The following is a 12,647-nucleotide window of genomic DNA, read 5'->3' as shown; positions in this document are numbered from 1 at the left end:
AAATGTGTAATAGTTTTCACTGAAGCTCTTAATTATTGTTTTCTAGATTAGTTTTCATTTGCATGGGCATTTGTTTTAAAATCTCAATTGTGTTAAAATAAACAGAATTTTCTAATGTGCTGTAGGTGGCAGCTAGTTTGGAAAAGAACCTTATTCCCAAATTGACCAGCTCCTTACCAGATGTTGAAGCTTTGAGGCTGTATCTCACTCTACCAGAATGCCCACTGATGAGTGATGAAAACAATTTCACAACGTTAGCTATTCCTTTTGGAGCAGCTATTCTGAACCTAGAAAAAGCTCCTCTGAAAGTTCTTGGTAAGAAACTGAATTTTTACTGTTAAAACTAAGGATCTGCAGATGAAAATGTACAGAAATTCCATCAGTGAAGACCTGGCCTTGGCAGCCCCTGCTGTGTATTTACATCAGTACAATTCTCCAGTGAGAAAGTTAAGGCTTAACATTGCTTGGTGTAAGAAAACACTTACTCTGTTGCTTCAGGGTGAGTTAACAGGCCATCCCTGTGAGTTCATCTGGTATTGGAGGTTTTGGACTGATGCCATCTGGGAGGAATTAAACCCTGTAGTTCAGTGTAATTGATATGTGTCTTTGCTCTTTAAAGTGAAAATTATGTGGTCAGACAGCTAACAAGCTCTAAGCAATTTACAGAAGCGTTGCAGAGCAGATGTTAAATTGTCTTGGTTGTGACTACAGCACCTGTTCTGAGCTTCTGAGGCAGTTGATCTTTTCTTGCTGGTGCCAAGATGTGGTCTTCAAATATGCAGCTGAGGATAGCTCTGGTTTTTTAACTCTACTTCTTTACACTTTCTTCTTGTGACTCAGCTTAAAGAAATTCAGCTTAAAGAATTGGTTTTGGAATATTTTGCTTTTAATTGGTTTCTTTTTGAGAGGCTACTTTAATTTTCCTCTGTTATGCTTTGCCTTGTAATCTCACTTTGGTTTTTTCAGTAGTTTTTGGTGAGAGTAAAGAAGAGCAAACTGAGTTTTTTGAGCTCTAGGTCCTTTTCCATAATTTTCCATTGCTCTCACTACTGTTTGCTTAAGATTTCAGGTTTTGAGCCATCTTTTTTTATCAAATGTTACATTATTTAACATTTTTTATCAAATGTCACTGTCTGGATGAACAGACTTCAGGGGACTTAGATTTGATGTGTAACAGTAGCCCATTTGTTGTGCTGCAACTTTTTTTTTTCAGAGTCTGTAGTTGGTTATGCTTTCTAGCCAAACATGTTTCTTGGTCAAGAGGATAACATAACATAGTGTGGCAGTGACAGGTCCTAAATTTACGTGTTCACCGTGTGTTGACAGAAAACTGGTGGTCTGTACTTGAACCTCCCTTGTTCCTCAAGATAGTGGAACTCTACAAGGATGTCGTAGTGCACCTTCTGAAGCTGTGCAAGATGGGCCTTCCACCTTCTGACAGAAGAATACTCACCAATTTCCTACACACAGCCTTCAGAGTTCTGGAAATACTGCACAGAGTACGTTTGTGGCATTTCTGAACGGTTCCTTGGCTGCTTGGCTTTGTCAGCATCTCTGTGCTGGGTACTTGGTAGAAGCTAAGTTACTGATGGGTTTGAGAGATCAGAATTGCATCTACAGAAAAACCTGCAGTTGTTCCATCTGGACCTATGAATCATTGGGGTTCTGGATTCTAGTCTGACATGATGATGGAATTAACTATTTTTTGGGAACACAGAGTTACCCAGTCATTTGCTTCTGTGAGGGTATGGATTAAAGTGAGTGGGGGAAAAGGGGTGACAGCTCTGGGATATTTTGCAGTTTGAGTATCTGGTGGTTCGGAGGGGGATGTGGGAGGTATTTGTGAAAAGTAGACTTAGATTATCTGGTTATAAAGGCAGGATCTTTATAACTAACTTGCTGCTTTGCTCTGGTTAGCAGGGCTTGGCAGTCCTTGGGAAAAGAAGTGTATTAGTATTGGGAAAATGTGGAGGCTTCTGGATTAAAATTGTACTGTAGAGACAAGCCTCTGTATAAAGTTACTTTCCCCACATCGCTCTTTTTTTTTAAGCTTATTGTTTTTAAATGGAAACTGTTCCTCTGCTCACAGGTAATAGTGTTCATACTAATAACTAAGACTAGAGTTATTGAATCATAGCTCTTAAACCTGTGCCAATACAGGAACAAGCATTTATTCCCTTGTGTACATGACTATGTGTATTATCACTGTTCCTGTGAGGTCATATCATGTTTCAAAGTGGCAGCCCTGTTATGCAATACTGTAGTGCAGTTAATTGTATTTTCCTTACTCTTTGATGGGATTTTGAGTAGTCCATGTATCTGTGTCTTTAACGTTATTTTTTGCTTTCTTGTAGGCACTGTTGTTTTTCTTGAATTTTTTTGGTGGCTGGGTATCTGTGACTGACACACAAAATGCTTGAAAAACATGGAAAAATATCCCTTTGAAAGCTAATAAAAAATAAATTGCCCTTCCTTAGGTAAATGAAAGAGGACAAGTTATACAGTATGACAGATTTTACATTCATGAGATACAAGATTTGATAGATATCAGAAATGACTATGCCAACTGGTTCCAGCAGCAGGTATTGGGAATGGTAAGTTGTGTTGATTTTTATTTGGGTTTTTGTGGGTGTTTTCCTCCCATGTTTGGTGCTTGTTTTATCCCTTTAAAGAAATCCATAGATTCTCTAAATCTGGGAGCTTTTTTTCATTAAAATACCTTCACGGATGAGCAGAGCTGAGCAGACTCGTGTCAGGTACTGGCTAAGGAGGAATTGTTAAGGTGGTATTTTTCTTCCAGGGTGTCATTCTTAGGACTGACACTGCTCAGTATTTGGATCTGTCAGTTCAGAAGTGATTCAGAATGCTGTCACTGGAGACTTGCTGTGTCAAAAACGTTAGAAATGTAATAATCCACAGTAGGAAATCATCCAGAATAACCTGAATTGCCATATTAGACAGGTCCAGTCAATGAGAAAGCTGCAGCTGTCTTGGATAATGAGTGCAACAGGGAGCTACAGGGGCAGACAACTGATGGAATTTTCTACTTTGAGTTTAGCAGCCACAACTGAGATAATTAATTCCTGCATCTGTAAACAGATGAGTGATAAGTGGGAGGAAATTAATGACTGTGCAGAGAATTAGTGAGTTGGATAGGTTTTTGCCACTGTTCCTTGACTTTAGCTTTGAAAGAATATTGTAAGTAATTTAATAAGTTTTATCTAGCCACCCATATTTTATTATTTTGCAACAGTGCCAGCAGATGTCATTAATTAATGTGTGGAAGTAAACATTTTAAGTGTGTAATTTTGTGCTTCCAAGCAAACATGATACTTTAACAGCTCTGTTTTCAAAGACTGATGAACAGGGTGTTGAAAGACAAGCTTGTGTTTAATAAATGAATTAGAATGTTTATGGTTAATATTTATTTCTCAGTAAACCTTCTCTTGGGGGGAAGCAGTAAATAAATATTTTTAAAATTCTACATCAGAGATGAGTAATTAATGCAGACACTAATGCTGCTTTTTCATCTTAATTGTTGCTACCTTTGTGCAAATGCTGTCATAGGATGTCAACCATGGATTAACTGAGGTAAGATTGGTTGCAATCTGATTTCTTTTGAAGAATGTAAGGAAATCAGAAATGTGAATGTTAAGGATTGTCTGCTGTGTTCTGTTGGGAGTAAAGCTTCAAATTAGCCATAGCTGTAATCTGAAAAAAATCTTTGTGGTGCAAAACTGTGTAATTGTATTGCAAATTTGTAACAGAAGTTGGAAAAAAGGGCTACTTCTATACCCACTAGCTGCAATAACAGTTCTGAAATGAAAATGTGCTACGTGAGAGTGTCGTTTGTGCCTGGCTTGATTTGGTTTGGCTTGATTGAGTTTTGCCGGGGTTTTTGTTTTGTTTGTTTTTGGCTGAAGTACTAAATCTACTTAATGTTCCTAAGGTGCTTTGGTTCTGCATTGATAAGTCAAGGTTGAGTTCTCTTTCCAGTAAAAAAGATGTATTGAATGAGTGCTACTGTAAAGGTTTTTTTAACCACGATTGTGGCTTCTGAATAAGCTGAGCTGTGACATGGTTCTTTTCATTGCAGTTAACAGATATTCCTGTTATAATTTGCACATACCCATTTGTATTTGATGCCCAGGCAAAGACAACTCTCTTGCAAACAGATGCAATCATACAGATGCAGGTAGGAGGCTCTGTTTTTAATGGTGTGTATTCATTATTTTTTCTCTGAGTTGGGGACCTTGGGGGTTCCTGATGTTTTTTTTGTTTGGCTGGTTGGTGTTGTTCTGGGTGATTATTTTTTTTTTGTTGGTTGGTTCGTTGGCTCTTTGTGTTTTTGTTGTTGGTTTTTTGGGTTTTGAAGTCTGTGTAATCTCTCCCCCATAGAAATCGAAGGATCTAGTTTTAATCTCAGGGTATGTACACAATAGAGGGTAGTGGGTTTGGGATCACATTGAAATCAGACTGTTTTGTAGTTGCCATACATTTCCAAAGAACTTCTTTTCCCTTCAGTAGTGAGCTGGCTTTTTTATGTGTTATCAACCCACAGTGTAGGTACAAAACCCCCAAACAACAATAAAAAACCCAACCCACAGCCCAAACAAACAAACAAACATAAAACCCCAAGCACACACAACCAAAACACAGCCCCACCTCCCCATGAGCAGACTTGGAATGTTACCTGGGTCATTGGTCTGAGTCTGAAAATAACCAGATGATGTAAGTCATGCTCAAGTAATGGGCTTCTGCAGGAAAATGCTACCTTGCTCTTAATTAATAATAACTGTTGTTTCATGTACCTTTAAAAATGTGTATGTACAGCCAGTACCGACATTTGATGGATTCAGGGAAATGTTCACATTTTAATACAAAAATTATCATGCAAGTTGAATTGCTTTTCATGCTGTGAATTAGTTTTTAATGTATGTTTGGTTTCATGCCAAGTTTATATTAAACAGCTTACTCTTCATTAGATGAAATACAGGATCTTTGTGCTTCCTTTTGTTAGCCAAGGTATTTTGACTGGAATGTCAAAATCTGGGTTCTGATACTTCCCTGAGAGCAATGGGTAAAGGAAAAATATTTCCTGAAATCAAATACTTCCTAAGATAAGAGGAATACAAAGAAAACTTGGGCAAATTCAGTAGCTGTTGTGCTGGTATATTCCCACCTGCACTTCTGCAGACAAGACTGCTGGACAGTTAATATTGACAGGAGTTTTTCTCTTTGTTTTTCTCCAGATGGCTGTCGATCAGGCCCACAGGCAGAATTTGTCTTCTCTCTTCCTGCCAGTGTTTGAATCTGTCAATCCCTGCCTGATCCTGATGGTCCGGAGGGACAACATTGTGGGGGATGCTGTGGAGGTCCTCAGGAAAACAAAGAATGTGGACTACAAGAAGCCGCTCAAGGTATCGCAGGACGCGCTGCTCGCAGCGCGGGGAGATGTTTTTGGACAAACCTTGCTTTACAATCTCTTTGCAGCTCAGTGCTCACTGAGTTGTGTGTTTCAGGTTATTTTTGTAGGGGAGGAAGCTGTCGATGCTGGAGGCGTTCGCAAAGAATTTTTTTTGCTCATCATGAGGGAGTTGCTAGATCCCAAATATGGAATGTTCAGGTATTACGAGGAGTCCAGGCTGATCTGGTTCTCTGATAAGGTAGGCTGTGGTTTGAATTCAGTCGCTCTAACTTACTGTATGTGTATTAATAATATATGAATGTTGTAGTTTGTGCTTGTTTTATTGCAGGAATAGGAACTGAAGCAAGTATTCTCAAAAAAAGTTCATTTTTGTCATTTTTAGATCAAAACTTCCCCCATTCCTTGTTTACTCCTTACTGATTGTCCCCAAGCCTGCCAGGTTTTTTAGGAAGAAGTAGCCAGAACAAACTGATTGCCAGGGCAGAATCAGGAAATCCAGGTGGCAGAGACAAACTCTTGAGGTGGCCTGTTGAACAGTTTTCCTGTGTGCAGTTCCATGTATGGGTGATAGGTGCTCGTGGAGCTGTACTTTGTTGGAAGGTTTGATCCCTGGCTTTTCAGTCCTCTTCTAGGGAACACCGACTGGGGTGGTTGGATCCCAAATACCTGACTATTTACATTTCCACAGGTGTGTTTAAAGCCTTGGTAATTAATTCTGAGGGTGTCAATAGTGAACTCTTCCCTCTTCCTCCTCAGAACAATTTTTTTTTTTAATTGACATCTTAAATCACTGAGTAGTGCAATAGGAAGTCACTGACAAAACCAGAATCTTAGTGCAGTCCCCTGTAACATGGAATATGTTGCAGCTCAGCCTTTTAAAGTAGAAAGGATTCTGTTCCCTTGGGTTTCAGTCTCAGCTGGTTAAACTTTATCCTGTTTTCTTGGTACTTAGAGATACATACATATTTAAAGAAAATATGAATTAAATTCACTCAGATTATACTGTACTGTACACTTCTTCCTGGACTCTGCAAGGTTAAAATAACTTCTTTATTGTAAACCATCTTGTCTGTTTTCTGTTCTTAGACCTTTGAAGACAGTGACTTGTTTCATTTGATTGGTGTTGTCTGTGGGCTAGCAATATATAATTTTACTATTGTAGACCTTCACTTTCCTCTGGCTTTGTACAAAAAGCTATTGAATAAGAAACCATCCCTGGATGATTTAAAAGAATTGATGCCAGATGTTGGCAGGTAAGCAAGAAAGAAAAACAGGTATTGGTAGAAATTCATTTTGAAATCAACATTTTCCTCTAAGAACATAACATTTCTTTTCCACAGTAACTGCGTACGCAGCTCAGAGTAAATTGCAGCCATGGTGCCATTTGATACATTTGACACGTAGAGTTGTTAAATACCTGTGTCTCAGTGCTTGGTGTTACTGATTGTCTCTTCTGTTTTATGATCCTGCAAGCATTTGAGGGGCAAAAACCTTGAAATTCAAACCCCTTGAGCTTTAGCCACTAATTTTATAAGCCTAAGTGGGAACATAGTTTCTGTTCTAAATTGAATCCGTCAAGAAAATAGTTTTGCTTATTTCAGGAACAAAGTCATGCTAAATACTTACTTTTGACTAGGGATTTGAATGGGACTGACTAGGAGGTAGGGAGGCTCAAATGAACAGAAGAGGATGCTTGATTGCCTCAGTGTTGTGGATGCCACAGTTTTCATAGATTCAAGGAGAAATCAAAGATGTTAATGGAAGAGCTACTCAGTGGTTTTTAAATACCAACTGCCTCTGCTTTGGGAACCCCTTAGCTGAAGCCTTAAGATAGGAATGTTCTCTCTTCACCCTGTGGTATAACCAAAAGGAAATGATTGCTTGGAATTTCCCAGCACTACACAAGGTGCAAGTCAGTAAAATAATAAATGAAATAACAGTAGAAAGATACTTCTTAAATTTGAATTATCAAAGCATAAAGAACACTTCAGGAAAATAAACTTATTTTTCTTTCCCCTGATGCAAGTATTTTGTAACTTATTTTGCAGGGGAATGCAACAACTACTGGACTATCCAGAGGATGACATAGAAGAAGCATTTTGTCTTAATTTTACTGTAAGTTTTATATAGTGTTTGAATATGTCTTGCCAAGCTCATGCCATCTATTTCAATTGCCTCTGATGGAGTGCTTGAACAAAAGCATCAGCAGCTGATGCCCATGAGTTTTAGCTCCTGTGTCTGCCATTCATGTTGCTGTCAACTAAGTGGTGGGAAGAAGTATTTATGCAGTAAATAAGATTTGCACTATTTTTGTTTGTTTCGAATAGATCACTGTGGAAAATTTTGGTACAACAGAAATTAAGGAGCTTGTTCCTAAAGGTGCTGACATTCCTGTAGTCAAACAAAATAGGTGAGTTGTGTGTGTTACAGTGTTGCTGGCTGCCCTGGGAGTGTTACTGGGCTGCTGGAGATGCCCTTTGCTGAGCTCTGACACTGCTGTTGGAGGCAAAACTGCTTTGGCTGTTTTCCCCAGCCCTTCTCACGTGTGTTGTTGAAGCAGCTGTTGTCCTGTATGGGCACAGACAAGCTGTGGCTGCCCCATCCCTGGGAGTGCTCAAGGCTGGGCTGGACGTGGCTTAGACCAACCTGGTCTGGTTGAAGATGTCCCTGCCCATGGCAGGAGGTTGGACTAGATCTTCAGAGGTCCCCTTCAACCCCAGGCATAAGCATTTTATAAGATTAAAAATGTTTGAGGTTCTGCTGATGCCTTGGAGTGCCTACCTAGGACAGAGGCTAGACAAAGTTCAGAGAATAAAGTGGGTGTTTATTAAAGGCCTTCAGTGGATACACCCTGGGCAGCCAAAAGCCTTCCAGAGGCTACATCCAAGATGGACAGTGGTCACCAGTTTTCCAGACAATTATAAGTTTGGTCTGCTTGCGTATCAGGGGTTAACCCTCCAATTGCAGCTTCGGCTAATGAAGTCATTTACCCCCAGTTTGCTCACCCCCTAATCCACTGTTGTTCATACTTTCTGGGGCCTGAGGCTGTAGGGTGTCTTTGGGTCACAGGCCCAGAGGGATTGTTTTGTCTAAATAAATGTGAAGAGAGTTAACTAACACTTTGTATGAAATTTAGAGTTATGCACTAATGCAGTACAGGATTTGAAGAAATAACAGCTGAACTCTTAAGGCATCACTGCAGGAAGCTACATATCATTGAAATTCAGTGAGTAAGGATGAGAACTTCAACTCAAGGGCCATTATGGCAACTACTGATTCATACATGAATATAATTTCAGTGAAGCTTTCCCTTTGTAGAGCAGATTACACTAAGTAAGTTAATCCAGTGTTGTTGTCAGAAGAGTGTGTGACAGGAGGGGTTTTATCCTCGATCAAGGATTCTGTAACTTTTATTTATTAAAACAGCTTTTCCTGCCCTTTGTTCCCTTTCTGCTCCTGGAGGACTGGCAGAACATACCTGGTGGTGCTCTTGTCCCCTTTTTGCAGAATTTTCCAGTCGGTTCTTTCATCTTTATGAATTCTCTGTGCTTGTACTTCTCCCAGCGTAATGGGAGAATTGAATGGAAAGAGCACACTCCATGAGAACTGCATGCACATGGAAAACACTGTAGCTTTGCAGTTCTCTGGTGTAGGTTTGATGTTCTGTCACTAAGTGACTGTAAAATTGGGGTTGAATTATGGGAAAAGTTTCAGGGTGCCTCTGGAATGCCTGCTGCGTTGTTAGCACACATTGTCTTGCAGTAGTGAAGAATTCCTGTTTCTGAAGCTCCAAATATTCCATGATGCTTCAATTAATTTTATAATATAAATTAGTTTATCAGTGACTTTTCCCACTGATAGTGTTACACAAGTTACCTGCCCTTGTGTAATTACACAGCATGGATAAGAGGGAGATCTCGTGGAGTGCCGAAGGGGAGGAGTGTGGATCACCACTTTGGTCATCTCCAGCATTTTCAGTGCAGCAGCTTCAATAAACATATCATGTAAATGTGTTGATACGATTCTGTAAACTACTGGTGCTGTTACTCAAAGGCTGGGGGTGGTGTTGAAATGCATCCTCTCTTTCCACAGTGAACATGCATTGGTGGGATAGCTGTAATGTACAACTGAGGTCACTGCCAGTGCAGAAACTAAACAGTGTTCACTGGCATTGAGTTCAAAAATTATCATAAATGCTGTATCACATCAAGAAGTTTTAGATCTCCCTTAAGTGCTGCTGGAGATGTTTCCAGCAGGATCTGAGAACTCCTTGTACCAAGCACAGATAACAGGCCATCTGTTCCTCCGTATCCCAGCTCCTTGGCACTGGTCTTTTTACTGTGCAAGACTCAAATGTCCTTTGGAAGTTGATTTGCATTTTTCATGCAAATACGGTATCTTCTTAATTTAAAAAATAGAACTGTGCGTTTGATTAGTGGCTTTCAGGACACTCCCTGCAATTCAGGCCTTTCAGCTTGTTGCCAGTGAGTCCAGTTCACTGCAATGCACACAAATACGGGAGATGTTTGTGGTGCCTGAAGTATATAACATTAAATGTTCTTGCTTTTCTGTTGCAGACTGCCCTTGGGGGTGTGCTGGGGAAATACATTCATGTGCCATTTTATCTTCACTGTGGTTGTAACATAAAGCAGACAATGCAATACATTAGGCTCCTTGTAGAGTCATTTTCTGTGCTCTGTTCTGTACAGAAATGGCCACTGGTTTATTGGTAGAACGATGACATGTACTACTTCCTTTTTCTTTCCTTAACGTAATTCTTTCTTTCTCTTTGTACAGGCAAGATTTTGTAGATGCATATGTGGATTACATCTTCAATAGATCTGTGGCTTCCTTATACAGTGCATTCCATGAAGGCTTCCACAAAGTATGTGGAGGTAAAGTTCTTCAGCTCTTCCAGCCCAGCGAGTTGCAGGCAATGGTGATTGGGAACACAAATTATGACTGGAAGGAGCTGGAGAAGGTAAGAACCACAGTTAGCTATTGCTTTTGTATAATTCTAATTTCAGGGTGCAAAAACAACCAGGTGTCCTCTTGAGCTCTGTTTCAATTAACATGATTCCTGTTATTTATTGACATCTTAAAACATCAGTGAATGAAGATCCTAAAATATTATTTACCTTCCTGCTTTAACTTTTTCCATCGAATTTCTGAAGGAAATCAGACTTACAAGAGAGGCAGAAAAATCCATGGAACCCCGAATCTTTCATATTAGACGTGAGAAAGTGAAGTGATTGCACACAGTTATTGAAAGTAAATATTCTCGGTTGTCAGAGCTCAGTGAGACTTGGTCTCTGTTGGGATTGAAAATGCTTTGCAGTGCAGGCATGTGTCCCTATATTGAATTGAGACTGAACAGCTGAAGAAAATGGAGTGAGGAAAGTGGTAGTAGAGTGTCTCTTGCTGTGTCCCTGTACACAAACTGCATTCATTCTGCTGCAGTGTCAGCTTATCCAGCTGTTCTGTGAGCAAGCAATAACCCCATTTCCTGCTCATTTTAGAACACAGAATACAAAGGAGAATACTGGGCAGACCATCCTACAATTAAAATATTCTGGGAGGTTTTTCACGAGTTGTCTTTGGAGAAGAAAAAACAGTTTTTGTGTAAGTATTTGAAATTACTTCACAGAAGTTTCTAACTGAACAGGATCACTGGGATTTCAGGCTCCTGCTATAAGAGGGCAAGGTGTAAGTATTAGTCTGTAATGATGTGATTAACTGTTTGGGAAAAAAAAATCATAATAGAAAAAATTGATTGTGAGCTTGTCTCTGATTTTCTTGGGGGTGTCCTGTGTCATTCTGAGTGATGGGTAGTTACACATCACAGTAGGTCAGAGCAGTATTTAAAAAAAAGAAAAGCCAGCCCCCCAAAACACCAACAACCTAGTCTGCTGGTGACATTTATTTGGTAACTAGGATATCTTTCCCTGTGCTTTGACATACAGTTGACATCCTCCAGGTTTTTCACTGCACAGAGATGGAAATTTGGAGTAGTAATTGATTGTAAATCTGTCAAGGTACGGATATAAGTGGTAATGTATAGATGATAAAGTAATCAAAGCTTGCTGTGAGTGAGGATTTGCTTAGGATAGATCACAGATTAGTTTCCTGTTCAAGTAAATTACTTATTGAATGAACTAATTCTGTGTTTACAAGATTCTTGGAAATGCTCAGTAAAGATACAGCCAATAGATTTTAAGTTAGAAGGTTCTGTTTCATGAAAAACTTTATAGTATTTTTTTAAGCACTGTTTGGTTTCATATGCTAAAATGAAATACTTTCCTTTATGGATCACTTGTATTAGAGTTATGAGCTCAGATGTAGAAGGTAGAGACGGGGTTAAGTCATTATTCCCTGTTTTCCAGACTTCCAGTCAGAACTTTGGTGTGAAAAGCTGGCCATTGCTGCAATGATTACAAAAGGCCAGCAATGATTAGAGCAGCATATGTGACACAGACAATGTTAGTCTTCAGCTGGGTACAATTACAAGCTTTTGTTTTTCCTTGACAGTGTTTCTGACAGGCAGCGATCGGATTCCAATTCTTGGAATGAAGTGTCTGAAACTGGTCATCCAGCCAACAGGAGGGGGAGAAGATTACCTGCCAGTAGCTCACACGTGCTTTAATCTTCTTGATCTTCCAAAATACACAGATAAAGAAACCCTGAAATCTAAGTTGATCCAGGCTATAGACCACTATGAAGGTTTCAGTTTAGTATAACTTGAGAAATGGAAGTCCTGTGTAACGTGGGATCATTGAGTTTTCGTGTCTTTCTTGTGGTGGTAAATTCAGTGGATTAAGTGATGCAGTTGATAATATAACTGATTATTTGCAAAAAATGTTCAGTTTTTTGATGGTATGGATATTCATGGGAGCCAAAAAAAATCATTTCCAAAACTGAGGAGCTGTCTTAATACATACCTTCCTGTACAGAGCCATGTGGATTTTGCCATCTTACAATAAAAATGAGAGTATTGTGAATGGGAGTCAAGTTTCACTAACAAGAATTAACATTTCACCTTATGCAAACAATTTGGCGTGTGAGAGACTGCATGAGAGACTTGCTTCAGTTTTTCAAATCACTTAGTAAGAACATTTAACTTCTTCCCTGATAAATTCACTTGGTAACTTTTCATTTTGTAAATAATAAATTTTTGTGATAAAATAGTTCTGTTCCAATACCAGTATGGTTTCTATTGCTT

The 12,647-nt window shown here is 39.3% G+C and overlaps 1 protein-coding gene across 4 annotated transcripts in view; it reads left to right on the top strand.

The window, feature by feature from the left end:
- HERC4 (HECT and RLD domain containing E3 ubiquitin protein ligase 4) overlaps nt 1-12,426 on the top strand; it is a 29,483-nt gene extending 17,057 nt beyond the window's left edge. For 3 of the 4 annotated variants that reach the window (XM_068196838.1, XM_068196834.1, XM_068196835.1), the window contains 13 exons: nt 126-315; nt 1,327-1,499; nt 2,478-2,594; nt 3,568-3,591; nt 4,097-4,195; nt 5,253-5,420; nt 5,523-5,666; nt 6,515-6,681; nt 7,477-7,543; nt 7,756-7,838; nt 10,226-10,409; nt 10,948-11,050; nt 11,957-12,426. In XM_068196838.1, the coding sequence (XP_068052939.1) occupies nt 126-315; nt 1,327-1,499; nt 2,478-2,594; nt 3,568-3,591; nt 4,097-4,195; nt 5,253-5,420; nt 5,523-5,666; nt 6,515-6,681; nt 7,477-7,543; nt 7,756-7,838; nt 10,226-10,409; nt 10,948-11,050; nt 11,957-12,165 (1,728 nt within the window). In that variant the 3' untranslated portion in view covers nt 12,166-12,426. The remainder of the gene's footprint in view (nt 1-125; nt 316-1,326; nt 1,500-2,477; nt 2,595-3,567; nt 3,592-4,096; nt 4,196-5,252; nt 5,421-5,522; nt 5,667-6,514; nt 6,682-7,476; nt 7,544-7,755; nt 7,839-10,225; nt 10,410-10,947; nt 11,051-11,956) is intronic. The other variant, XM_068196836.1, reaches the window with a different exon arrangement.
- The last annotated feature ends 221 nt before the right edge of the window (nt 12,427-12,647 follow it).

Source organism: Anomalospiza imberbis, chromosome 8, assembly GCF_031753505.1.
Source record: "Anomalospiza imberbis isolate Cuckoo-Finch-1a 21T00152 chromosome 8, ASM3175350v1, whole genome shotgun sequence".
Lineage (NCBI taxonomy): Eukaryota > Metazoa > Chordata > Aves > Passeriformes > Viduidae > Anomalospiza > Anomalospiza imberbis.
Note: the sequence above shows the minus strand (reverse complement) of the source record. Positions and strands in the feature narration are given on the sequence as shown.